This window comes from Astatotilapia calliptera, chromosome 11 (assembly GCF_900246225.1).
Source record: "Astatotilapia calliptera chromosome 11, fAstCal1.2, whole genome shotgun sequence".
Classification (NCBI taxonomy): Eukaryota; Metazoa; Chordata; class Actinopteri; order Cichliformes; family Cichlidae; genus Astatotilapia; species Astatotilapia calliptera.
In genome coordinates, this window is record NC_039312.1 from 27,445,297 (window position 1) to 27,470,239 (window position 24,943).

The 24,943-nt window shown below is 39.1% G+C and overlaps 2 protein-coding genes across 2 annotated transcripts; both read left to right on the plus strand.

Annotated features, from left to right (window-relative positions):
* Window positions 1-24,540, plus strand: drd2l (dopamine receptor D2 like). Its single transcript, XM_026183685.1, has 8 exons — window positions 1-419; window positions 14,869-15,264; window positions 16,601-16,710; window positions 18,013-18,149; window positions 21,110-21,324; window positions 21,627-21,710; window positions 21,790-22,144; window positions 23,534-24,540. Exons 2-8 carry the CDS (start codon window positions 14,893-14,895, stop codon window positions 23,728-23,730), a joined length of 1,470 nt encoding a protein of 489 aa, XP_026039470.1. The 5' UTR covers window positions 1-419; window positions 14,869-14,892; the 3' UTR covers window positions 23,731-24,540.
* On the plus strand, window positions 8,752-10,500 carry LOC113032134 (protein ZBED8-like). Its single transcript, XM_026184817.1, has one exon. The coding sequence runs from the start codon at window positions 8,752-8,754 to the stop codon at window positions 10,498-10,500; it is 1,749 nt and encodes a 582-aa protein (XP_026040602.1).
* Window positions 24,541-24,943: the final 403 nt, after the last annotated feature.

Consider the following 24,943-nt stretch of genomic DNA (forward strand, 5'->3'; position numbering starts at 1 on the left):
AAATGATAGAACAGAAATATAAATACTGGGCGCGATTTGGTTTTTGCAACGCCCCTTAATATCAACCGGAACCAATGGAATTACAGTCTGTCTGCTGTGAGCGCAAGTTGGCTCTGTGATTTATTTCTTAACTGAAACTGTGAAACCTACACGAACCCCTCCTCTCCTCTTCGTCTTCTTCTTCTCTCCTCAAACTGTTTCCATCGTCCTCCATCTCCTGTCAGACCCCCGCAGCACTGACCCGACAGAGGAGGGGGACTTTACCCCTGATGGTGTTTACGCCCACCGACTGAGGTCAATCTAGGGGAAGGTCTGCCGTAAGTTGTTGATTGGATGCCGCGGACGGACAGCCAATTTCTCGCCAGTGCTGTTCCTGAGAGGAGAGCGAAGCTAAATGTGAGCACCTGAAGCACCATAGGGTAAGTAACCGCTTTAAACCAAATTGAAAAGCAGATTTATTCTTTCTTTTTTATTTTTTTTTTATTTTATCTTTTAAATATAGAAACCTTTGTCAGTTCAGATAGGACTGGCAGCGTCTTAAGGGGAACTTGTTGCCATGCTTTCAACGCTTTTCTGTGATTTTTCATGCTTTTTCTTGGTTCCAATATACAAGATTGACAAGTTCGTTTTGCGGATGAACGCCAGCAGGGGCATGGTGACATTTTATTTTTGAAATAAAATCACGGCTTGGATTTTGGGTTAATACGTGTTTGGAGTGTATAAGTGCTTATTACCCGGAATTCAAAATAAAGTCAAGGCATGCCCCAAAAGGTATGTCTCGTATTATTGCTCATTTAATGCTTTCATTTTTTTTTTCATAAATACACTGAAGTTTTCCTGTTTCCGTTATTAAAATAATAATAATAATAATGATGATGATTGCAAAAACTACATATTCATTCGCTCTGTTCCATAATAGTCCTGTCAAAGAAAGTCTTATAGAAAGACTCCAGTAGCTGTATGATTCACAGTATTATATAGTTTACATTCTTTTTTTTTTCTGCCGATGTATTTTCAGATATCTCGGTAAAAGATGTTTGTAATGTTATTTTAGCCTGTCACTATTCTTCTATAGGTTGCTTGAAATTGTGAATTTATTTACTCACCATAGTTTGTTATTGGAGAGTCTGAGCATGATTGTCAACTTTACCATATTTTCATTTATTATAGGTTTTTTTTTTTTGTTTGTTTGTTTTTTACCTCAGTCTTCGGGTGTTGCAGAAATAAAATCAACTTGCCTCCAAATGAATTGCAGAAACAGATCTTACTGTAAATCTGAAGTTCTCATTTGGGATACCCTCTAGTGGTTGCAAAGTGGCATTATATTTGTTTAGAGTTCTCTCAACAGCTGAAGGGTGTGTTTCAGTAATGCTGTATTCCCTCAAATGTGCATTTTAGAATGGTGAAAATTTGTAGATTTGGCAGGGGACGGGTGGTTAAGTGTGTAAACAGGAGCAAACCCTGGTTATGTCTACACTTTAAATGTTTGTGCCATATGGGCACTTTGACAAATCAAATTTGACTCTTAATGAAATGGAGAGGATGCAGTTATCAGTCTGTTCACACTGAAACTGTTTATCCTCAGCAGTCGCTTAGAAGTGGCTTCCAAACGCTGCAGTGTCTCATTTTAAATAAAAGATGGAGAAGATGTCAAATCGCTTCTTGAATAGAAGATGTTTGCTTTTGGTGTGGAGCGTCACCCGGGGATCACATCTTCTCATGCAACACTCTCATGTGCCACATTGGTGCAAATTATTCCTTCTCCCACTTGCTAATCAATTTATTGGTATTTCTACCACACACAAGATTCTTATTACTTATTGACTGACCATATATTACCACAGGGGGCTGTGAATCCCTATTGCAGCACTAATATACTAATGACTTCTTTAACTAGAGTTAAAGTTTCCTTCTTAAACAAGCTAACAAATTGAAATACCCCCCCCCCTCTCTCTCGCTCTCTCTCTCGCTCTCTTTCTCGCTCTCTCTCTCGCTCTATCTATCTATCTATCTATCTATCTATCTATCTATCTATCTATCTATCTATCTATCTATCTATCTAGCTATCTATCTATCTATCTATCTAGCTATCTAGCTATCTATCTATCTATCTATCTATCTATCTTTTTTTTTCTTTCGTGGCTCAATTAAGTACTAAAAATGATTTTTTTTTCTCCACTGTGTAACAAAATACACAAATAAACCATGCTGTGATTTTATTTGTTTCCAAAAGTCAATAACTGCTCCTTAAAAACATATGAAAAAAGGAGGCAAGGGAGTTCAGGGAGTAATTGGGAGCTGAAGTAGGGTTAAGACGCTGAATATTTACTGGCCTCATCTCAGCAGAGAGCTGATTATACTGCAGCTTAACATCCGTACCATTCCCAGTGGCTGGGACTTGTTCCTCCCTCTCAGTGAAAGAAATAAAAGATTTATAGCAGGCCAACTCACAGCCTTAGTAAAGCTGAGGGAAAATTTGAACGCATATTTTTTTTTCTTTCTCTTCTATGCGTATTTTTTTGCTGTTGAATTGGGGGCAGGCAAGGCCAAGAATGTAATAGACCTGTCAAGCATCTCCAGAGAGGAGCAACCAGCAGAGGAAGAGAAACAGGAGATTGGGCAGGAGGAGAGGGAGATAAGAGAGAAAAGGGCTTGTGAATGTTACTGAGTTGGGACAACAAGGGCATCACTCAGCATGGTTTTGAAAGAGTGAGCTGATTAAATAATGTAGTAAAACTGCTACTTGGAATCTGATTACATAGCCCACAAAAAGTAACAAACTTGACTGTTGCAGCAACAATTGGGTATCATTAGTTCATAATATTTAAAAAAAAAAAAAAAAATCTGTTACCTGTGCTTACTTTTCCCTGTTAATTAGAGTCAAACTAAACTAAATGTAACCTGCAGGATCAATTTACTGATGTCTTTTCACATCAGTCTCATTACATCCTATAGCGCACCATATGGGAAAACAGGTTTCCATCCATGTTTAATTATGCATTTTAACTCATGAATGTTTAAACATGTGGTCCATCGAAGCACTCATGGCCCAAATGTGGAGCCTGAGGCTGGGTTGGGGGCAGATGAGATGAAGCTGGTTACTTTGTCTTAGTTCATAATAAAACAGTTGAAAAACCACCACAGTAATCTAAATTAAGCTCACTAATAAAAAAGAGATTAATCAGATTTTGAATTAATTTCCCTTTTTAAATTGGCTCTTGCTTTATTTTACATGTAGTGGCCTCACACGTTTTTATCTCCAAGCGCATTGTGTCTGTTTGATGCTTCTTTCTGAATTTGAAATGTATAACTCTGCTTTTTAGTGCAACCATGTTTTCTCACAAAATTTTCTATGAATGTGAGAGAGCGAGGTTTCATGTTGCTCAGACTCAGTTTACACATCATGGATGTGAATCTGCACAAAGTAAATCAAGGTTTTAATGAGCAACACTGTCAAAGGTGCTGCATCATAACAGCTGCTTGAATCACAGCTGAGTGTTTTTTGGCTTCTGTGTTTTTAGCAAGAAACATCTGGGGTGTCTCACTTTGTTGCTTCTTGCACGAACATAACTGTCTCATTACAGTTTGACAAATGCGCTCAAATTCTTAAATCAGGATTAGATACTTCTGCGGTACAAATCTGAAAACCACCACATTGTTAACTTTTTATCTGGAAACAACTTTAATTTTTGTTGTGATACTCTTAATTGTATTAAGGTAAGTCAAATAAGACGTCTTTCACTACAATAATATTAACTGGAAAGGATTTCAAACCAACTTCCACTTTTTCTACACTTTTTCACTTGTTTTATATTTCCATTTTCAGTGCTTTGTGGCATTGCTCATCTGTGTTTGTCAAAAATAGGGTGCATGGTGGTGCAATGGTTAGCACTGTTGCCTCACAGCAAGATGATCCTGGGATTGATTCCAGGATTCGTGGCTGTGTTGAGTTTGGATGTTCTCCCTGTGTCTGTGTGAGTTTCTTCAGGTACTCTTGTTTCCTCCAGCAGTCCAAAGATGTGCACATAAGGTTAACTGTTGATTCTAAAGTGGCCGTAGGTGTGAATGGCTCTCTGTCTCTCTGTGTTAGACTGGTAATATGTACAGTGTATGGCTCCTCTCACCCTGGGATATGCTCTAGCCCACTTGCAACCCTGAATTTGATTAGGAGAAGAGGATGGATGCTTTTCTGGCTGTAATTGTCATTTATAGTGAGTAAATACACTCACAGGACACTTTATGACGCACACATAACTAGTAATGGCCTTAATCCTTTGTGGTAGGGATTCAAAAAGGTGTTTAAAACATTCCTCAGAGATTTTGGTCCATATTGAGATGATGGCATCAGACAGTTGCTGCAGATTTGTCAGCTTCACGTCGATAATGTGAATCTTCCATCTGAGTACAGTGAACTCATTGTAACGTTCAAGAAACCAGTTTGAGATGATTTGAGCATTGTGACAAGGCATGTTGTCCTATTTGAAACAGAAGATGGATCTGGCTAAAAACAATACTTAGTATGCTGGGGCTTCAAGATTAAATGCTCTTCTGCTGCCTTGGTTGTAACAACTGGTTATTTGAGTTACTGTTATCTTCCTCTCAGCTCAAAGCAATCTATTCTCATCTCACCTCTGTTATCAACAAGGATTTTTTTGCCCAGAGAGCTGTTCTTATTGTATATTTTCTCTTCTCAGATTGTTCTCTAGAAAGTCTGGGACCAAAACCCATTCTACACTCAACAAAAATATAAACGCAACACCTTTGTTACTGCTCCCATTCCCCATGGGATGGACGTAGAGACCTAAAATTCATTCCAGATACACAATATAACCATCCTTCCCAAACAGTGGTCACAAATCAGTCCAAATGTGTGGTAGTGGGCACATCTGCTATATTGAGATAATCCATCCCACCTCACAGGTGTGCCACATCAGGATGCTGATCTGACATCATGAGTAGTGCACAGGTGTACCTCAGACTGCCCACAACAAAAGGCCACCCTGGAATGTGCAGTTTTGTCTCACAGCAAAATGCCACAGATGCCACAAGCAATGAGGGAGTGTGCAATTGACATGCTGACAGCAGGAATGTCAACCAGATCTGTCGCCCGTGCATTGAATCTTCATTTCTCAACCATAAGCCGTCTCCACAGGCGTTTCAGAGAATATGGCAGCACATCCAACCGGCCTCACAACCGCAGACCTCGTGTAACCACACCAGCCCAGGACCTCCACATCCAGCAGGTTCACCTCCAAGATCGTCTGAGACCAGCCACCCAGACAGCTGCTGGAACAATTGGTTTGCACAACCAAACAATTTCTGCACAAACTGTCAGAAACCGTCTCAGGGACGCTCAACTGCATGCCCGTCGTCCTCATCGGGGTCTTGACCTGACTCCAGCTCGTCGCCGTATTGTGTATCTGGAATGAATTTTAGGTCTCTACGTCCATCCCATGGGGAATGGGAGCAGTAACAAAGGTGTTGCGTTTATATTTTTGTTGAGTGTACATTCAAAGTCATCTTTCTTCCTCATTCGGGTGCTCAGTTTGAACTTCAGCCGGTTGTATTAACTTTGCTTCTATATCTAAATGCATCGAGTTGCTGCCATGTGATTGGCTGATTACATAGCTGTGTTGACGAGGACTTGAATTGCTACACAAATAAGGTGGCCAGTGAGCGTAAATAAAAATGAATCAGAGAAAATATACACCACTGGGACAAAGTGATAAGCTTAGAAGTTACTTTATCATTTCAATTCAAGATGATAAATATGCAAGTTATACAAACATCCATTTCCAGAAGTTGTCGAGCTTGTACTAAGTGGGAACCTTAGGGAACCAGGCTGCTGTATTTATATATGCATGGTTTGCTTTTCTCTGTGAAAAAGAGTTTATGCTAGCAGACATGATTGCACGGTAATGTGAAGTAAAACCAATGCACTGATTAATGGCGGCCTTTTAATTCCAATCACTGAAATCTGCCCAATTTATCACTTTAGTTTGGCAGTAGGTCTAACAACATGTACTAGACAGAGCCAAATAGGTGTACTTATTCATAATTTTAACCACTGAGGCTCTCCTTTTGTATCCTGCTTGTATTTTTTACATTTTAATTAATATCTTGTTATGTTTCACATTGCAGAAGTTGACTGTTTTATGAGAAAATGGTTGAGACATCAGTGGTATTCACAAACACTGAAATAAATAATATAAAATAATGAATAAAAATAATCTTTTCAGAAGTTTATAAAAACGTTTAATTGCAAATAAATCTTTTATTGAATGTTAATTTTATGTTGCTTTTCTTAGATAGGCGTGTTTTTAGACATAAATGTTCTTCATAGGGATTTTTCCACAAAGATATTCATTAAAAATAAACAGTTCTTATAATTACATCTTCTTATCATCACAAATTGAAAAATACGGAATGAATACATATGTATTTCTTGCCCAGAGATCTTCATGAAAACACATTTTTGAGTGAATAGGCATGTTAGAGTTAATGAAAGGCCATTATCTGGGTTTATAGAAGAATCTGTCATGGTCACATGGAGTTTTCATGTTTTCATCAATGTTTTTATCAATCACACATTAATTATGATTTTAGGCTTTGAGGCACATTTTTTTCACCACCCTGTTGCAGTAGGTGCAACATTTTAAATTTTGGTATTATTTTTCCCAGCTATCAATGTGATGTGCTCCCTCTCTTAAAACGACATAGCTGAACATAGCTGATTCTTTACACCATGATGCATCTTTAGCCCAAAGTCTCACTTTGTGTTTGGATTGCAAAACAAGAATTACTTTGCTTAAAAACAGGAGATAATTCTGTGACTAAAGCTTCTGGGAAATGTTTATGTTGTGATTAGATTGTTAGTCATGAAATATTCCTCGCAAGTTGAATCTTTTTCTTAGTAATTTGTGTTAAAAGTATTCGAGGTTCAATGTAACTTTTGTAGTTCAGTTCAAGAAAAAAATTTAATAAAATAAACAATCAGTTGCTTGGGACAAAATATGCCCCAGCATTGTTTGAAGACTTCATCTTCTCATTCTTATTATTGCAGTGCTTCAGCAGCTTTACAGAAGCTCTGCAGTCTGTCACTGGCAAATAGCTTTTTTCCTAGTTTTGCACTCTGTCTTGGGGCATCTTGCTCTTTGATGTTTTTAAACTAATTTGTGAAAGAGACTGAGGTAAGATGAGCTCGGTTTACAGTTGCTCAAATATGACTGCAGGAAAGTTGTTTATTTTGAAGAACAAATGTTTTAATTAAATATTCTTGCTTTAAGTGTTTGGTGTTGAGAGAGTGAGCTCAAAAACAGGTAAAGATGTCAAGGAAATTGGCTGAGAATCTGTACTGCAAACAGGTGATTCTCTAGTGAGCAAGTGAAGATTGCAACTAAAGAGTTTTTCCATGATCTGTCAATCATCTTATTGCAATTTATGTTGCAGCTGATTCTACAAATTGTCTTGAATGAAAAAAAACATTGTTTTTCCTGCATATTTTACAGCATTTACTACACACACACACACACACACACACACACACACACACACACACACACACACACACACACAAATACAGAGGTTACAGTGGGTCAGATCAATCCAGAACAGCAATCCGACAATTTCAGTTAATGAGCAATAAAATCTGATAGGCAGGCTGATACTGTCGAATGAATGAATTTTTCATGTGCTTCCAGTGACTGCATGGAGATAGTTACTCAGTAATAAGAAAATAATGACATCCCATGGCCTGCTTACACCTAGAGCACATCATGCAGATATAAACTTGTGGTTGTGGTACTTCAGTATATAGGCAGAAGAGGTGCCTTTTTAAAGTGGCAGGCACATTCTGAGTGGGAAAAACATGTTATTGTGAAACCCTGAGTGATACAGAAAATTGTAAGAAAGAGAGGACAGGGGAGGGAGATGAAACTATTTTCAAAGGAAAGGACTGCAATTTTATAAACTAGATTTTAAAATCTTATGTCATGTGCTAATTCATTTTGGAGTTTTTAAACCAGATTTTAGATCTATGCATGTTCTGTTGCTGAATCAAGTTTCTTTTTGAATGTTTTGAAAAACTAACTGAATCATAGTAATTTTGTGTTTGCATAAAATATGTGTTAAGAAGTTTAGTGCAGGTTAAAAAGGTTAGTGATGTGCTGTGTAGGACTGGCGCTGGGCTGGCTCCCTTGCACCAGTTAGGCTAAATCAAGGCTAAAAGACAGAAATTTAATTCAAGGTGATAATGTTGCTTAGATGTACTCACCAAACCCACCTTTTATACTATTCATATTGTCAAGGGGGTTGGAAATTTGCCATATAGATCTCTGATTGTATCTTGTGAAATCAATCACTTGAGATGTCTTTAGATGCTGTTGCCAGTGGTTTGTCTATTGCAGTGGTTCTTAACCTGGGTTCGATCGAACCCTAGGGGTTCGGTGAGTCGGTCCCAGGGGTTCGGCAGAGCCTCCACTGCGGAGGTCGCAGAGGTCCAGCCACGCCCGAATTATCGTGTAAATTTGTGATGACACGCCCCCTTCTGGCCATCACTGGCTGCAGACGATCATGCTACACTGCTTGGCCAATCAGGGCTGCGGGGAATGTAGCGCGCGCAGTAGTCAACATGTGAATGTCGTGGTAGTACTTCGCGTGATTTTTTTTTAAACATTTTAATCCATACTAACTATGTCGGGCAAAAAAAGAAAGTGGTTGGACGAATATGTACAATATGGATTTACATGTATCATGGAACGTGATGGGAGTGAGCGTCCTATCTGCATGATTTGCAACGCCAAGTTGAGCAACTCTAGTCTCGCACCGGCAAAACTAAAGGAACACTTCTTGAAGCTGCATGGAGACGGGGAATACAAGAACACAACACTTGCTGAATTCAAGGTGAAGAGAGCCAGATTCGATGAAAGGCCCACTCTGCCTGCTCTTGGATTTGTACCCGTTAGCAAACCGATCCTCACAGCATCGTACGAAGTTGCTTACCTGATCGCAAAGCAGGGCAAGCCACACACCATTGGTGAAACACTCGTGAAACCAGCCGCGTTAAAGATGGCAAATCTGATACTCGGAACAGCGGCCGAAGGTAAATTATCACAAATTCCTCTTTCAAATGACACAGTCAGCGACAGAATAGAAGACATGAGTAAAGACATCTTGGCTCAAGTAGTCGCCGATCTGATTTCAAGCCCGGCAAAATTCAGCCTTCAGCTCGATGAGAGCACAGACGTTGCTAATCTAAGCCAGCTTACTGTTTTTGTGCGCTATGTGAAATATGACATGATAAAAGAAGATTTTTTATTTTGTAAGCCTCTTACAACAACAACTAAGGCAGCCGATGTGAAGAAGCTTGTGGATGACTTCTTCGGAGACAACAATCTTTCATGGGACATGGTTTCTGCAGTTTGTACAGACGGAGCTCCCGTCATGCTGGGAAGAAACTCTGGTTTTGGTGCGCTAGTAAAAGCCGATGCACCACACATCATTGTGACTCATTGTATTTTGCACAGGCATGCATTGGCAACAAAAACCTTGCCTCCAAAAATGGCAGAAGTATTAAAAACAGTGGTGGAATGTGTGAACTATGTGCGAAATAGTGCTCTGAGGCACCGCATCTTCAGTGAGCTGTGTAAAGAAATGGGCTCTGAAGTCGAGGTACTTCTGTACCATTCTAATGTTCGGTGGTTATCCCGGGGACAGGTGCTGAATCGTGTTTTTGCCATGCGTGTGGAATTAGCCCTGTTTTTGCAAGAGCACCAACACTGTCATGCAGATTGCTTCAAAAATCCTGAGTTCATTCTCATTTTAGCGTACATGGCTGATATATTCGCAGCTCTCAATCATCTCAATCAGCAGATGCAGGGTGGTGGAGTCAATATCATAGAAGCGGAAGAACACCTGAAGGCTTTTCAAAAAAAGCTAACGTTATGGAAACGACGAACAGAGAACAACAACTTTGCAAACTTCCCCCTTCTGGACAACTGTGTAAGTAAGGTCGAAGATGTGTCTGGAATCGGAGATGTTTCTGTATCCACGGAACTGAAGCAAACAATTGCAACGCACTTAGATGAGCTTGCAAAGTCTCTCGACAGATATTTCCCTACAAGAGAGTCATATCCAGCATGGGTGAGACAGCCGTTCACGTTTGCTGTTGAGACAGCAGATGTCAATGATGAATACCTTGACGAAATCATTGAAATTCAGCAGAGCCAGGTTCAACAGCAACGCTTCAGAACAACAACACTCTCAACGTTTTGGTGTCGACAAATGGACAAGTATCCAATTATTGCTAAGAAAGCCCTGGATTTTTTTATACCATTTGTTACAACATATCTTTGCGAGCAATCCTTTTCGACGATGCTGGACATAAAAACGAAGAAAAGGAACAGACTTTTCTGTGAAAATGACATGAGACTGGCACTTGCCAAGGTGAAGCCACGTATATCTGAACTGGTCTCTCAAAGGCAACAGCAGAAGTCACACTGATTTGCAGGTATGTAATTTGTTGTAAGTTCATGCATTGTGTTGGTTTTGTTCTTTGAACAAGGTGATGTTCATGTACGGCTCATTTTGTGCACCAGTAAAAAAACATATCTATGTCTTGAATTTGAAAAAAAAAAAAAAATTTCACTAAAGAGGGGTTCGGTGAATGCGCATATGAAACTGGTGGGGTTCGGTACCTCCAACAAGGTTAAGAACCACTGGTCTATTGATTTGTTCAGTTGAACTTGTCTAGGATATGGGTTGATTAACAATGCAGAGTAGAGGTCAGAGTCAGTCAGTAATTGTAATGTGATGCTCATGACGGAGCGGGTGGTGCTAAGGTGGTAAAAGTCTCACTTAATTCATTCATGGACTAACAAGAAAATTCAAACTGTGATGCTGCCAGTCAGTAGTCCGTTTCAACTTCCTGTTGCCGATAAATATTTCATGCAGCTTTTTGCATGCTGTCGTACAGCCTCTGTGTTTGAGTGTAACAGAAGAGAGCCAAAGACTTGTAAGCGAGGGGAAGAGAAGTTCTTATATATCTATATCATGTCTCCTCTCTGCAAAAAGACATCAGTGCCAGGCTACTAATCGCATGTTTCAAAGAAAAGGCTAGTTTAGATGAGATGTGTTGTTACTAATGTTTTCATTAATTAAGCGTACTGCGTTCCTTCTTTTGTCTAAAGCTAAATATTTGTCTGTTTTAGTAAACGACAAAGCTAAGGTTGTTCTCTGCGACAGACTCCCTCTGGAATTGGTTTTAAGATTTTTTTTCTGCAAAAAACTGCAACAAAAACAACAGAAAAAGTTCTCTTTCTGTTTCAAATAGGTTTAAAATTCATTTACTCATTTGCTGTGTCTAATAGCCTGCTGTTTCATGAGTCGTGGCTATGTTTTGAGATCTCAGATGTCATTTTATTTATCCCAGCTATCAATGTGATGTGCTCCCTCTCTTAAAACGACATAGCTGAACATAGCTGATTCTTTACACTATGATGCATCTTTAGCCCAAGGTCTCACTTTGTTTGGATTGCAAGACAAGAATTACTTTGCTTAAAAACAGGAGATAATTCTGTGACTAAAGCTTCTGGGAAATGTTTATGTTGTGATCAGATTATTAGTCATGAAATATTCCTCGCAAGTTAAATCTTTTTCTTGATAATTTGTGTTAAAAGTATTTGAGGTTCAATGTAACGTTTGTAGTTCAGTTCAAGAAAAAAATAAAATAAACAATCAGTTGCTTGGGACAAAATATGCCCCAGCATTGTTTGAAGACTTCATCTTCTCATTCTTATTATTGCAGTGCTTCAGCAGCTTTACAGAAGCTCTGCAGTCTGTCACTGGCAAATAGCTTTTTTCCTAGTTTTGCACTCTGTCTTGGGGCATCTTGCTCTTTGATGTTGATGTTTTGAGATCTCAGATGTCATTTTATGGTAAGGATTAGGGTGCGGCTCATGATTAAGATCGTCATCAGTCGACACTACTGGGTTGTAAACCACATTCAGCAAACAATAAATTCTTTTGATGGCACACAAATGAGTGTTACATGTCATTTCAGGATACTGGGGTGCTGAGTCTAATGATTCCCCTAAAAACAAAGATTCCTAAAGAACATGCTTGTCATTTGCGTCATTTACAGAACATAACCTGCCATCAGATTCAGTGTGACATTAAAATAAAGTCTTCACATGAAACCCAATTGACAGGGTTTTTTTCTCATAAAGATTGTAACATTATGATGCAAAACTTGTGCAGCAAAAATCAATTTCTCAGCACTTCATCTGTATGCTGACAACAATCCACATTTCTTCCCCCCAAAAATATGGAGCATTACTTTATTTCTGAGCAATTTCTCATGAATTATTCTGTACAGCCCACAAACTGGGTTTGAGCGACAGCTTGCACAAACACCCTACTCCTGATGGCCCTTTGGTCAAAAGAATTGCACCGTCCTTAGTTCACCCTTCAAATTGAATTACATCAACTAGTTGTGGATTACAGTACCACTGTGCATCAATATCGCCAAAGGGAGAGCATGGCTTATAGAGAGCAGTCAGTGAATAATGCATCCTAAAAATACAAACAAAAACGAGGCAATTAATAAACTAATGTTTTCACACAGCTCACCCAACACACTGATGCATGCATTGCACGTGTGGATTAGTGTTTCTCTCACTGACCTAACATCAATAATTCTTTTTATGCTATGGACAGGTTATGTAGGTAAAACCTTTGTGTATTGAACACTGATAATACATACATAATTGATCAAATATGACTGACTGTGTTAAAACTTTCATGGGTGGAAGGCATGTCAGAACAAACAGAATACTGACTCAGTGATGAGCATCCATACGGCTTATAAATGCTATAAGCTGTCACAGTGCAATTATAGTTTATATATGAAGTGTGTGTGTGTGTGTGTGTGTGTGTGTGTGTGTGTGTGTGTGTGTGTGTGTGTGTGTGTGTGTGTGTGTGTGTGTGTGTGTGTGTGTGTGTCGTCATTAATTCAGAAGCATGCTGGTCAGTGAGTATTAGGATGTTCAGTTAGTATTACATTACACATGTAAGTGGTAAGTGGTTCTTCTATAGCACTCTCCTCTACTAAAAAGGCTTTAAACAAAATACCTCATATACACAAGCACTTTTTTCCTACACTTAAGTGCTTTCTAGCAAATACTCTGATGGATGGTTTGGAGAGCAACTTGTGGTTCAGTATCTTGCACAAGCATACTGCATGCACACTGGAGCAGGCAGGAATTGAACAATCGATCTTCCAATTAGTAGATGGCTTGCTTTAACTCGTGCATGTCTAATTTCCCCTATGCGTTTACATGAAAGGTGTCATGTTGGCAGCAACGAATCAATCTAAAAGCTGAATTCATGGATCATATTACTCTTTTTCCACAGAAAACACAGAGACATTATCCTGTGTTCCAAAGGTTGCAGGTTAGTGGTGTAAAAGAGTTCGAGCAGCAGATTAGAATGAAGTACGCTTACATTTTATACGGTTTCTACAGCATCAAACTAATATTGAACGTATTCCTCTGACAGTGCAATGCACAGTTTGTGTTTCATGTGGTTTTAGGAAGCTACACATATAAAAGGTACACCCCCAGCAGAGAATCTATATCACACTTAAAATATGCTGTAAATAAAAGAATCAGTGAAAACGTGGGGTGGGGCTTCCATCTGATTTTTAACCCCCTCGGACCATAACCTGCTCCTGACTGTTTTAGTTTTTGCTCTGGCAGCTGCAGACTTCCTGTTGTTTAAGAGTTTGAGAGTAAAGATTGAATATAAAAACAGATTTGAAACATAGGCTTGGTAAAAATTTGATCACATCACCAATTACAGTGTGGGGTTTGTGTTTTAGGATCATATATTAATGCTTTCAGAACAATAAATTTTTTGCTGCCAAGAGATAGAAAATCAAGGAATAAAGTTGGGTCTCATAGTTAATATTTATTACTGACAGGCATTAGAGAAACACAAAGAGATGCTGCTTTGTAGTTTGGGCCTCAGCTTTCTTAATTCATATACAGACATAAACCCAGAATGATTTGCAGTATTTTTAAAACTGTCTTTGCATAATTTTTAACCCTGTAAGACCCAACCTATCGAAAACAGCCAGAAAATTCAAATTCTTTGGAATTTAGATGTTTATTAACCCTTATAACAAAATCCACAATTTCTTTTTGCTGTATCATGTTGCGTATGATATATTTTTATTACATATTTATTATATATATTTTTGTATCACATTTGATACATTGGGCATTTTTGGCAACTTTTTGTTAAAAACAATGTTAATTTTATACAAAAAAGGAGAATTTTGTCCATAACATTTTGAAAGTATGGCAAGTGTTGATCATGTTGATGAGATAGAGGTCTCAGAAACTCATATATCATATATGATACAAAGGGCATTATAGGATTAAATGGAAGTTGATTGTCTGTGATATAAGAAATATGATTAGCTAAATAAGTTTTCCTTTTTACAAGAAAACATTGCGTAGCACCTTTTCTGGCAGCATAACCACCTGCAGACAGCAGCGGCAAGAAATCCAGGCAATAATGGGAGCGTCAAAACTAACTAACTAAAAACTAACATAAAAAACTGAGTGTGCAGTATCCAATGATTTTCCTTTACTCTGTGCCCTTTGTGTGGTTACAAAGCTGTCTGTCTGAGGTGAGACCAAAGACAAAGTTCCAATAATAAGCGTTCCTTCGTTCTCCTTTCCTGTCAGAAAAAGTAGCCACTCATCTTTGGATCTATTTTAAAAGACAGAATCAAATGCACAGTGGGCCATGAAGGGCCCCACAGTAATTATGTTTCTCCTGCTTTTTTGTGTCATTAATTTTCAGCCTGACCATGTTCACTGGAGCAAGATGACTTTACCCAACAAGTCAGACGACACCTCCTCCCCCTCCTTCCCTCTCTCTTCCCTTGAACATAATTTCTCTGTCTATGTCACCAATGACCCCTCGTACTCCCCCATATCCTTCCCCACATCCTCTTCCTCTTTGCTGACTTCCACCAACTGCACCAGCTCTGCTTCACCCTACTCTCCACCATACAACTTCTATGCGGTGCTGTTAGTCCTCCTGATCTTCTGCGTGGTGTTTGGTAATGTGCTGGTGTGCGTGGCGGTGTCTCGAGAACGTGCCCTGCAGACCACCACCAACTACCTCATCGTCTCACTGGCTGTTTCTGACCTGCTGCTGGCCACGCTGGTCATGCCTTGGGGCGTATACCTGGAGGTGTGTGCACTTGTGTTTGTTTTCCCTTCTTTTCTTGTTTATTTTTTTGTGGTTCAGAAGAAAGACAAAAAAAAAAGAGAGAATCAAATCCTTAGATGCAATGGAAATCAAGAGGATAAGAGTGTTCGGTAGTTTTCAGCCTTTTTCGAACAAACACAAAGCAAATGAGACCAGTAATATATTAGATAAGAATATGAGCCGACTGATAACCAGCCTTCCAGAATTTCACATATGCTGTTTTGTCTAGCTTCTTATAGTAATTTCAGTAGCTTTGGTTTGTGGACTGCTGGTTGAAAATGAACAATACAAATACATTTTTGTTAGTATGAAGTTACCAGAACAACATTATGGATAAGATTGGTATGGTAATCAAGAAAATAATAGGACTTATTAATAATGCGCATATTCTTTTGGAATAACCTGTCAGGTCTTCTCACATTTTGGTTTGCCTTTTGTGTTTTATTAACAAAAGGGGAGAAAAGCTTCCGTTGTGTATCTTTGCTTATTATGCTTCCTTTGTTTTAATTCTATTTTTTCTTTCTTTCTGTTAGTTATTCTGCTTGATTTTTTTTTTCTTTTGAATTCTGAAATTTGTCTTAGTTGTCATCAGTTCTCCGGGCACTTTCTGTCCTACCATATCCCTTTGTTTGTCCTGAGTTTAATTAAAGTTATCTTTTTGTTTGTGTAGGTGATGCCTCTGTGTTCTGTATATTGGGTCCTCTTTTTGAACTTCAAACAACACAAAAATACCCACTCACATTTACAAGATCAGTCAACGTAATGTTACATGGTTCCTTATCTTTATTTTATTATAACCTACTCAAAGAAAGATTGAATCAATAAGTGTTTTGGCATTTTTGGCTATTAAATAACACATACCTTTGTCACATATCAGATTGGCTATTGATTATATCACTGATTAATTATTTAATAATTATAAATACTGTTACTCTGTTTTAGTCAAGAATAATTACTGGGGTTTTTTTTTTAGATCCAAGGGACTTACTTGAATTATTTTTTTTAAATCCTTTGGTGCACAGCAGTCACTGTTAGAGTGCAAAATACTTATTTCTGCATTATTTAGTAGGTAAACACAAATCCTTTGTCTTTTTCTTTCTGACAGTCTTTGTAGTTAAATTTCAAAAGGAAGTAATGATCTTTATTAAACTATTAAAACTCAAATTAAATATTGAATTATCCAATAAGAAGCAAAAGTTTGAACCAGCCTGGTTAATATTGATGTGCTGCACATGAATAAAAATGTACAAAACGTGATACCAGGTTAAAAAAATGAAAGTGAGTTATGAGTGAGTAAAACTCATTTGCTTTGTTGAAGGTGGTAGGAGAGTGGCGATTCAGCCTCATCCACTGTGACATCCTGCTCACCCTGGACGTCATGATGTGCACAGCCAGTATCCTCAACCTCTGCGCCATCAGCATCGACAGGTGGACGCTTGCCTAAAAATTACTCTCACATTATCACCTTTACTGCTTGTTTGTTCTCTTTTCTCTTTGTGTCTCCTCTTATTGTTGAGCTCACCTCACTTCTATTCTAACAATTTATCTTCCTCTTGAGAATTCCCTTTCAGCAGGAGAACAAGTTATTCTGTTATAAACTAGTTGAAATTATATAAGTCATTTTTAACCAAATAACATGACAGTAAATCAGTATGGTATTTCTTCCACCTAATCTTGACCTTTATATTTTTTTTTTGGCTGGGTTATGCAAATAAACGCTAACCAAAGAGCATGCATATACATACATTACCTATACAAACCCCACTAAAAACTGCATTGCCATCATCCAGCTGTCACTGAGTAGCCAAATAAAAACTTCTTTCTGCTGCAGTCATCTATCTGTCCACCTTGTAATGACAGGTTTTCACAGTTGCAACCCTAATTAGTATTTGCTTTAGTGGAACCATATAAAAAACCTGATTAAGTGTTCCACCTCACCTGATGCCCTCTTAATGGTCCGGCGAGAGGTGGCCAGACACCCAGCGGACAGACAGTCTGCAATTGGGTCCTAATTCTTCTGACAAAGTAACACATTTAGACTGCACCACTTTGGTCTTGTGTAATTTTTTATAGCATCTAAGGATAGTCTCTAAATTGTTTTTGTTGAATCCACAGAGAGTAATTTATATATAATTCAGTAGCAAAGCTGTCAGGGCTTAAAGCCCCCAAAGTGACACATTACAAGGACACAGGGGTGAGGTAAAGTGCTGTGATTTAATTAGCTCGAGCACTTTGTATGCAAAGTCATCCAGTGTATTCTGCAAAACAAGAAATAGGACAAATCTAGATAATGATTGTGCAGCTAGTGGGGAGTCATTATTTTGTATTTTACTTTAGGCTTCATGTTCCAAAATTGAACTTTGCTATTTGGGCTGTTTGGGACCTGATGAATGTAAAAACAAAGAATTGCCTGATTTTTATATTTTACCTGATTTTTGTTTCTGACAAAAATGAAATCCACATATGAGGGCATTTGTTTTCAATTGTGATTGAACAGTGGCAGCATAATGTCCTTGTAAATGGATATCAGGCCCTTGTGGAGCAACATTTAATATTTTGGTCTACACAACCCAAAATGTGATGTCCACATATGTGGACGCCAGGTCCTAGGACATCAATTAGGTGCAGAAATACATTTGTTTCCTCTGCATTGACGTGCATGTCAAGACACAACCATAAGTGAACGTGTAGGAGGCGCGTTAATGTGTCTGTGTGTATGTATTGTTGCAGATATACAGCGGTGGCAATGCCATTGCTCTACAACACCAGATACAGCTCCAGGAGGAGGGTGGCGGTGATGATTTCGGTTGTGTGGTTCCTTTCTTTTGCCATCTCCTGCCCTTTACTGTTTGGGCTGAACAACACTGGTAAAGGGTCATCTGATACTTTTTGACTTTTTCAGTGCTCAGCTGTAAATAGTTTTCTTTAAAATTATAGAACTGTTTCTTTCTTTTTTAATACAAAAACAGTCTTTCCAAACTGTCTTTAAATTTGATTATTCGTCTTTTAAAAATATAATGCTGTGACATTTCAATATGTTGGCATCATCGATGGTTAAAATTGTCTCACAGTAGTAGCAGTAGGGAAGGTGCCCAGCAGCTAACCTTATTGGAGAGCTATGAGGTAGAGAAGCATAGTCCAGCTCCACCTCTAGGTACATGCAGACCCCGACCCCCTTATCTATAAACACTGGGAATTGGTGCTGTCTAGTCCATTTGACTCTGCAGTGAGCACGAGTTGGTGATGAAGGACTTCAGCTTTCAAAAGCACTCACACTGAACTCAAAGGCGGCCACTTGAGAATAAGTGGGGAAACATAGAGTAATGCGAGGGTGAGCAAGAGGCATCCGGCAGCCTCAGTTGTGGGTCCAAATGCAGCAAGATACCAAATGATGTAAGTCAAACTGTGAAAAATATTCTCTCTCCCCAGAAATGTGTTGCTCATAGATTACAGCACGGCATTTGAAAGGTGCTCTGTGCATTGCTTTTCATTCAGTTCCAGCGCCAGCGTTTGAATGTAAAGGATCACATTGCATCATTGGTGGCTTGCAAAGCGAACCATGGCTCTTGAGTTGGGAGTTCGCCTTGTAATCGGAAGGTTACCGGTTCGAGCCCCGGCTCGGACAGTCTCGGTCGTTGTGTCCTTGGGCAAGACACTTCACCTACCGCCTTCTGGTGTTGGCCAGAAGTGGCGCGACATGGCAGCCTCGCGTCTGTCAGTCTGCCCCAGAGCAGCTGTGGCTACAACTGTAGCTTGCCTCCACCAGTGTGTGAATGGGTGGATGACTGGGTGTGTAAAGCGCTTTGGGGTCCCTAGGCGGGACTAGTAAAAGCGCTATACAAATACAGGCCATTTACCATTTGCAAATGTAGGTTTGATGAAACTTCATGAGTTAACATTTTTAAACCCTTGGTAGAATCTCGGACCATATCGTGGCCTTTGCGTTTTTTAATTCCACGCCATTTCCACTGTGTTTAATGGAGTATAGCCAAATTTTCTAACATGTATTTTTTTTCCATTTTATTTTAAAATTTCAGTCTGAGTTTTTTAAATGAGCCTAAATGGCTGAGCTAAAGGCATACATCCACTATCGAACCTCGTGGCCGATTTCTGCCCCATTGAAACCCATTATAAACGCTATTTTTCATACCACCATTATTTTTACAACGGTTAGTGTGATTGTCTCAGTTATGGTGCCATTTTAGAGTCCGGGCCTTAAACTTGTAATTTTTTTATTTGGCCACCGGGTGGCGCCATTGTTCCACATGTGACGCCTGCTGGAACATACACACCTTCTCCAGCGGCCTGCTCGAGAGACATACCCGGAAAAGGCAGACTAATTTCCCGCGTGCAGCAGCAGCTTGGCCCGCTGCTCGTTCCGGACCATTTTCTGCCCTTAGGTTCGTTTGATTTTTTTTTTTTTTTTTTAATCAACAGGAAATGACATATTTGTTTTCACGTGGTAGCGGAAGTGTGTGCTGCAGACACGGGAACCGAACCATATGCTCCGGCGCTGCGCGAAACACACCCGCGGCAGAGGCACTCCTCCCCGGGGGAGCAGGAGCAGCAGCGCCCCCTGGGGACATTTTCGGCTTCTGCAAAAAAAATTAAAAACGGATCGAAATTAATGTTGGTGCCAATCTTTTGTCCATCTAAAGGCCTAATTATAATAACAATAAAATATTACTTCAAATGTTTTTTTTGGAAAATATTTTATGTTTTATGTTTTATGTTTTTGGGGCAAAAAAAGCAGTGCGCTCATGTGACGAAACCGGGATATAAAGGGTTAAAATCCGCGAAATGTAATTAAAACTTGACATGAATATTTCAAGGAGAAGTAGGTCTAAAAGATTGGCTAATTTAAAGTGGAATAAAATATTAATATATAAATTTTTTATAGCACTTTTTGGGCGTGGTCGATAGTGTGCATTTTATGAAATGCGCTCCTGGAAAAAAAATAAAAGGCGATCTTAATGACTGTTGGTGCCAATCTTTAGTCCATCTAAAGGCCTAATTATAATAACAAACAAATATTACTTCAAATGTTTTTTTTGGAAAATATTTAGTTTTTTTGTTTTTTGGGGCTAAAAAAACAGGGCGCTCATGTAATAAAACTGGGATTTAAAGGGTTAAAACAATGAAAATATAATTAAAACTTGACATGGATATTTTAAGCAGAAGTAGTTTTAAAAGATTGACTAATTTAAAGTAGAAAAAAATATTGATATATAACATTTTTAGAGCACTTTTGGGGCGGGACCATTTTTGGTCCCGAGGTTCACGAAAGGATGGGATTTTGAGGTTCTACCAAGGTTAACATGGTGTTCTTAAAGCGCTCCAAAAAGTTTCAAGATTAAGAATAAATGAATGAGTTTAATGGTAAATTCAACTGATGGTTATTATAGCTGACAACGAATGGAAACAGATGACCAAAGTTAACAGCACCTTTAATACAGAATAATTGAATATGTTGTACTCTTCCATACATCTTTACTATGATTATCATAGAGTAGATTTGCCCACCGCCAACCTCAACTGTGCATCAGTGCAACAGAACTGATTCATGTTTCTAAGATGGACTGTTCATCAGTTTTTAGGGTAGCAGAGCCACAGATTCCTATTTAGGATAACTTGAGTGCCATCTCACTTGTCTTTATGATTGCTCTGATAATAGTTAAATTCTGCACCAGTTTAAATCCTAGGTTAACCTCTCTTGCCTTTTGCCTTTGTACTTTACACATAGACAGATAAATCTTGCAATTATCCCTAAAGGCTTCTGTACTATATCCATTCTTTGCCCTTTTTCTTTTTTTCTGCTGCACATTAGCTAATCGTGAAGGCACCACGTGCAGCTTTGCAGACCCGGCATTTGTGGTGTACTCATCTGTGGCCTCCTTCTACGTTCCCTTCATTGTAACATTGCTGGTGTACGCGCAGATCTGCCTGGTGCTGCGCAAACGCGGCAGACGCACTGCCCCGCCACGCAGACACTGTTTGCTTGCGCAAGGTGCGGCTGAAGCAGAAGGTCACCGACACAGGAAGGTAGATTTTATACCAAACTAATGTTTATCAAGCTTGAGTCAAGTTTGAGTTTTCTTCCAGCCATTTTGCAATTGTAACGAGATAGAAAGTTTAGATGAAGTCAACAACAGTCTTCATCATATTTGAAAAACACTTTTGTAACTTCAGATACACACACTTCATCTCATGCACAGTGTAATTTCCATAAGATGACACTAGATTCTTATCCTACCAGCAAATATATTTTACTGTGAGATATCCGTTTCCAGTTCTTTTTTGCATTATCTTTTCTTTTCAATATACATGGCATTCTTCCATTTCAGAATAAGTGTACACAACCAGAAGATGTGAAGCTGTGCACCCTGATCCTGAGACCTGCCTCTGCAACCCCACAGCGCAAGAAAGTGGTGAGGGTCATAACTTAAGCCAGCACTCAGTCCAAACGGATTCTCTTTTTATTGTCATTTTTATGCAATTCTCACACAGAGCCTGGTTAAAGAGGCAGTGGTTCACCCTCTTGAAGTGGAGCCAGGTCATTTCCTGCCACAGAATGAGCAAGGTCTGGCTCCTCCGCCTCCTCCTCAGGCCTCTTCGAAATCTGGACGACCCCGGATCTCCCTGTCCATCTCGGTTGGACCTGCTCCTGTTCTCCCCTCAACCGTGACACGATCGGCTCTGACACCTCGTCCTCCCACCCTTGAGGATGGCATGAGGGGCCGTGAGGGATGGAGGGAGCGCAGTGCAGGCAAAGAGAAATGGGGCATCACCAAGGAAAGGGTGAGAGGGAGGCTGTCACAGCAGAAGGAGAGAAAGGCGACTCAGATGCTTGCTATTGTGCTCGGTAAGCAGTGGGAAATGCAGACTTATTAATGAGGTGTTCTCTGCACCACGTGTGCATGCTCAATCTTCACTTGTAGTTTGTCACACTGTGCACTGGTGCATTCACAAACTCTTTCTACCTGAAAGCCAGACCATTCCTAAGTCTCTATGACATTGTTTTTCAAGATATCCTTCTATATCTAGTGAAGGCACAGAACACATCTAAGCTAACAGAACAAAGTTAATTAAATTTAATTAAGGCTTATTTATATAGCGCCAATGTGTACTATAAGGTATTCAGTACTGCATCAATCAAGTGACGGAGGTTAATGAGAAGAGAAAAAGTAAAACACAGAGAAACAGGACAAAACACAAAACATGAGAGTGATTAGACAAACATATGATGACATTGATTAATGATATTTCTTTGTTCTTTGTCTCCATGCTTTGTCCTGTTGCATGTTTGTTGTCTTTTTTGGTCTATGTGTGTGTGCTGGTATATAAACTTGTGGAGAGTGAAAAGTGAGAGTGGAAGAAGTGCTCATGCATCACATTAAGTCCCGCAGCAGTCTAAACCTATAGCAGCATAACTAAAGGAACGTTCATGGATATTTAATCCAGCTTTAACTATAAACTTTATGAAAAGGGAAAGTTTCTTGTCTTATCTTTAAAAGCAGAGGTGTCTGTCTCCTGAGATGGCTCCACGGGAGAGGGTACTCCTAGCTGATTGTAGCTTGTCCCATGTATCATCACATTTGCTCAGATGCCTTCATCTTATTTAGGTATTTTCACAAGTTTGCTGAGATTGCATACAGAGAGCAATAAAAGACTAAATAAAAATTAAACCAAAAATATGGGTTAAAACCAGCAATCATGAAATGTTTTTTAATACATAAAAGGTGACTGTAGATGTTTACTGTACAATAATTCCCTTGAGCCAGTTCTGTATCGCAAAAGGAAATGCAATCACCTTTGGCAGAATGAAGAAAAATCTAGATGAAATGTGTCCCGAGGGCTTTATTCTGAATAACTGAAAATAATTTGATTTCTCCAGATGAAAGATTTTAAATGTAAATTTGGAGCAAGTTTTCCTTATGTCAGTTGGAGAAACAGTGATGAATGTTAGCATTCACAGCAGCAGTTTTTATGGCCTTTATTATTTATGACTTCTGACTTGATTGTATTTTTCTCACCAAGCTCATTTTTGTTGTGTGATTTATGACATTTGGCAGTTCTGACTCTGAAACTGGGATAGATGATATCCTCTGTCTGTGTATTTACTGACTCAGTGGTTTTATGAGGGTGTGCAAACTACAAATGTACAAGTAGACAAGATATTTAATAAATTACATCCTTGAATGATTTCTGTGACACACAAAGACATAACCCCCGTCTTGTCTTTCTTTCAAAGGTGTGTTCATTATCTGCTGGCTGCCTTTCTTTCTGACCCATGTACTGAAGGCCCACTGCAGAAGCTGCTGCATCTCACCCTCCCTGTACAGCGCCGTTACCTGGCTGGGATACCTCAACAGTGCCGTCAACCCTGTCATATACACCACTTTCAACATTGAATTTCGCAAAGCCTTCATCAAGATCCTGCACTGCTAGTCCAAAAGGATGAGAGGTGTCAGTTGTCCAAAAATAAAAAAAATAAAAACGCCTGACATCAATTTGAGTTCTGAGGTGAGAAAGAGCTGAGTAAGAAGCAAAGATAAAGAAGTGTGTGGCAGGTTTGATGTGCAGAGATGGGAAGTGAGACAAAAGAGTGGACAGCTGATAAGTCGAAGTGGGACAAACTTTTCAGAAAGTGAATGACAAGAGAAATGTAACAAATAGCTTACACAAGACTGAAGAAAGAAACTAGGAGGCAATCACAAAAAAGCGTGTGACAAGTAGAAGACAGGTGCACAAAACACAAGCAAGCGGGAGATATTCAAAGAAAAGAAGACGTGTGCTGCGTTGTACAGATAATACGCTTGTCAAGAGAATTACTGAGGACCGGGAATCTCAGAGCAGCAGCTTGACTCAAAAACTTAGTGTAAGTTGGACTCCAAGAAACGTGACTGTTTTTCCAATTTACTGGAAGACTTAAGTCGTACTTGTATTTTCTTGTATCACTGACAAAAAGCACCTTATCAGTTTACATGTGCTTGTCTTTCCCAGAGGACTGGAATAAGTCAGGGGAAAGGGGGAAAAACAGCTTGCGTACAGCTTAAAACTCTGACAGCCAATGATCAATAATGTTTCATACGTCTTTTAAAAAAAATCCCCATTGCATTGTGTAACAATTATTGATTTGGTGACTGAGCAGTAACAGTCAAGACAGCTTTCATGCATTTTAATATGTACAGGTCTTTCTCTAAATAAGTTGTTTATAAATGTAAAGGTGAGTGTTGTAGACTTTGCTTTAAAGTTTTGTGGGATGTACAAATAATCAAATAAAAATCATTTTCATCCATTACTTGTGTTGTTTTAAAATCACTACCATCTTATGCAATGGAAAAATATACTTTTTTGTCAAATTACAGTGCAAAAAAATACAATCACTTCCACTGTATAGGCCAGTCCTTTCCCTACTTGATTGTAAAGTACAACTTACATCCTGTGTCAGTGTCACAGGGATGGTGACTGTGTAAAGTCTTGTGTAGTGAGACAGGACTCCATCAGCCATCTGGGGCCATTTGGTATGAAATTTGTATGTTTTCACTGTGCCTGGGTGGACTCCCTCCAGGTACCCAAGCTTCCGACTACAGTCCAGAGACATGCATGTTAGATTAACTGGTGATTCTAAATTGGGAGGAGTAAATGTCAACATGGTCAG

Excerpts from the sequence above, each read along its gene's own strand:
- LOC113032134 (XM_026184817.1), top strand. The coding sequence starts at position 8,752 with ATGGAACGTGATGGGAGTGAGCGTCCTATCTGCATGATTTGCAACGCC.
- drd2l (XM_026183685.1), top strand. The coding sequence starts at position 14,893 with ATGACTTTACCCAACAAGTCAGACGACACCTCCTCCCCCTCCTTCCCT. Across the intron at positions 16,711-18,012 it reads TGCGCCATCAGCATCGACAG|ATATACAGCGGTGGCAATGC; the intron begins GTGGACGCTTGC and ends GTATTGTTGCAG. Across the intron at positions 21,325-21,626 it reads AAGGTCACCGACACAGGAAG|AATAAGTGTACACAACCAGA; the intron begins GTAGATTTTATA and ends CTTCCATTTCAG.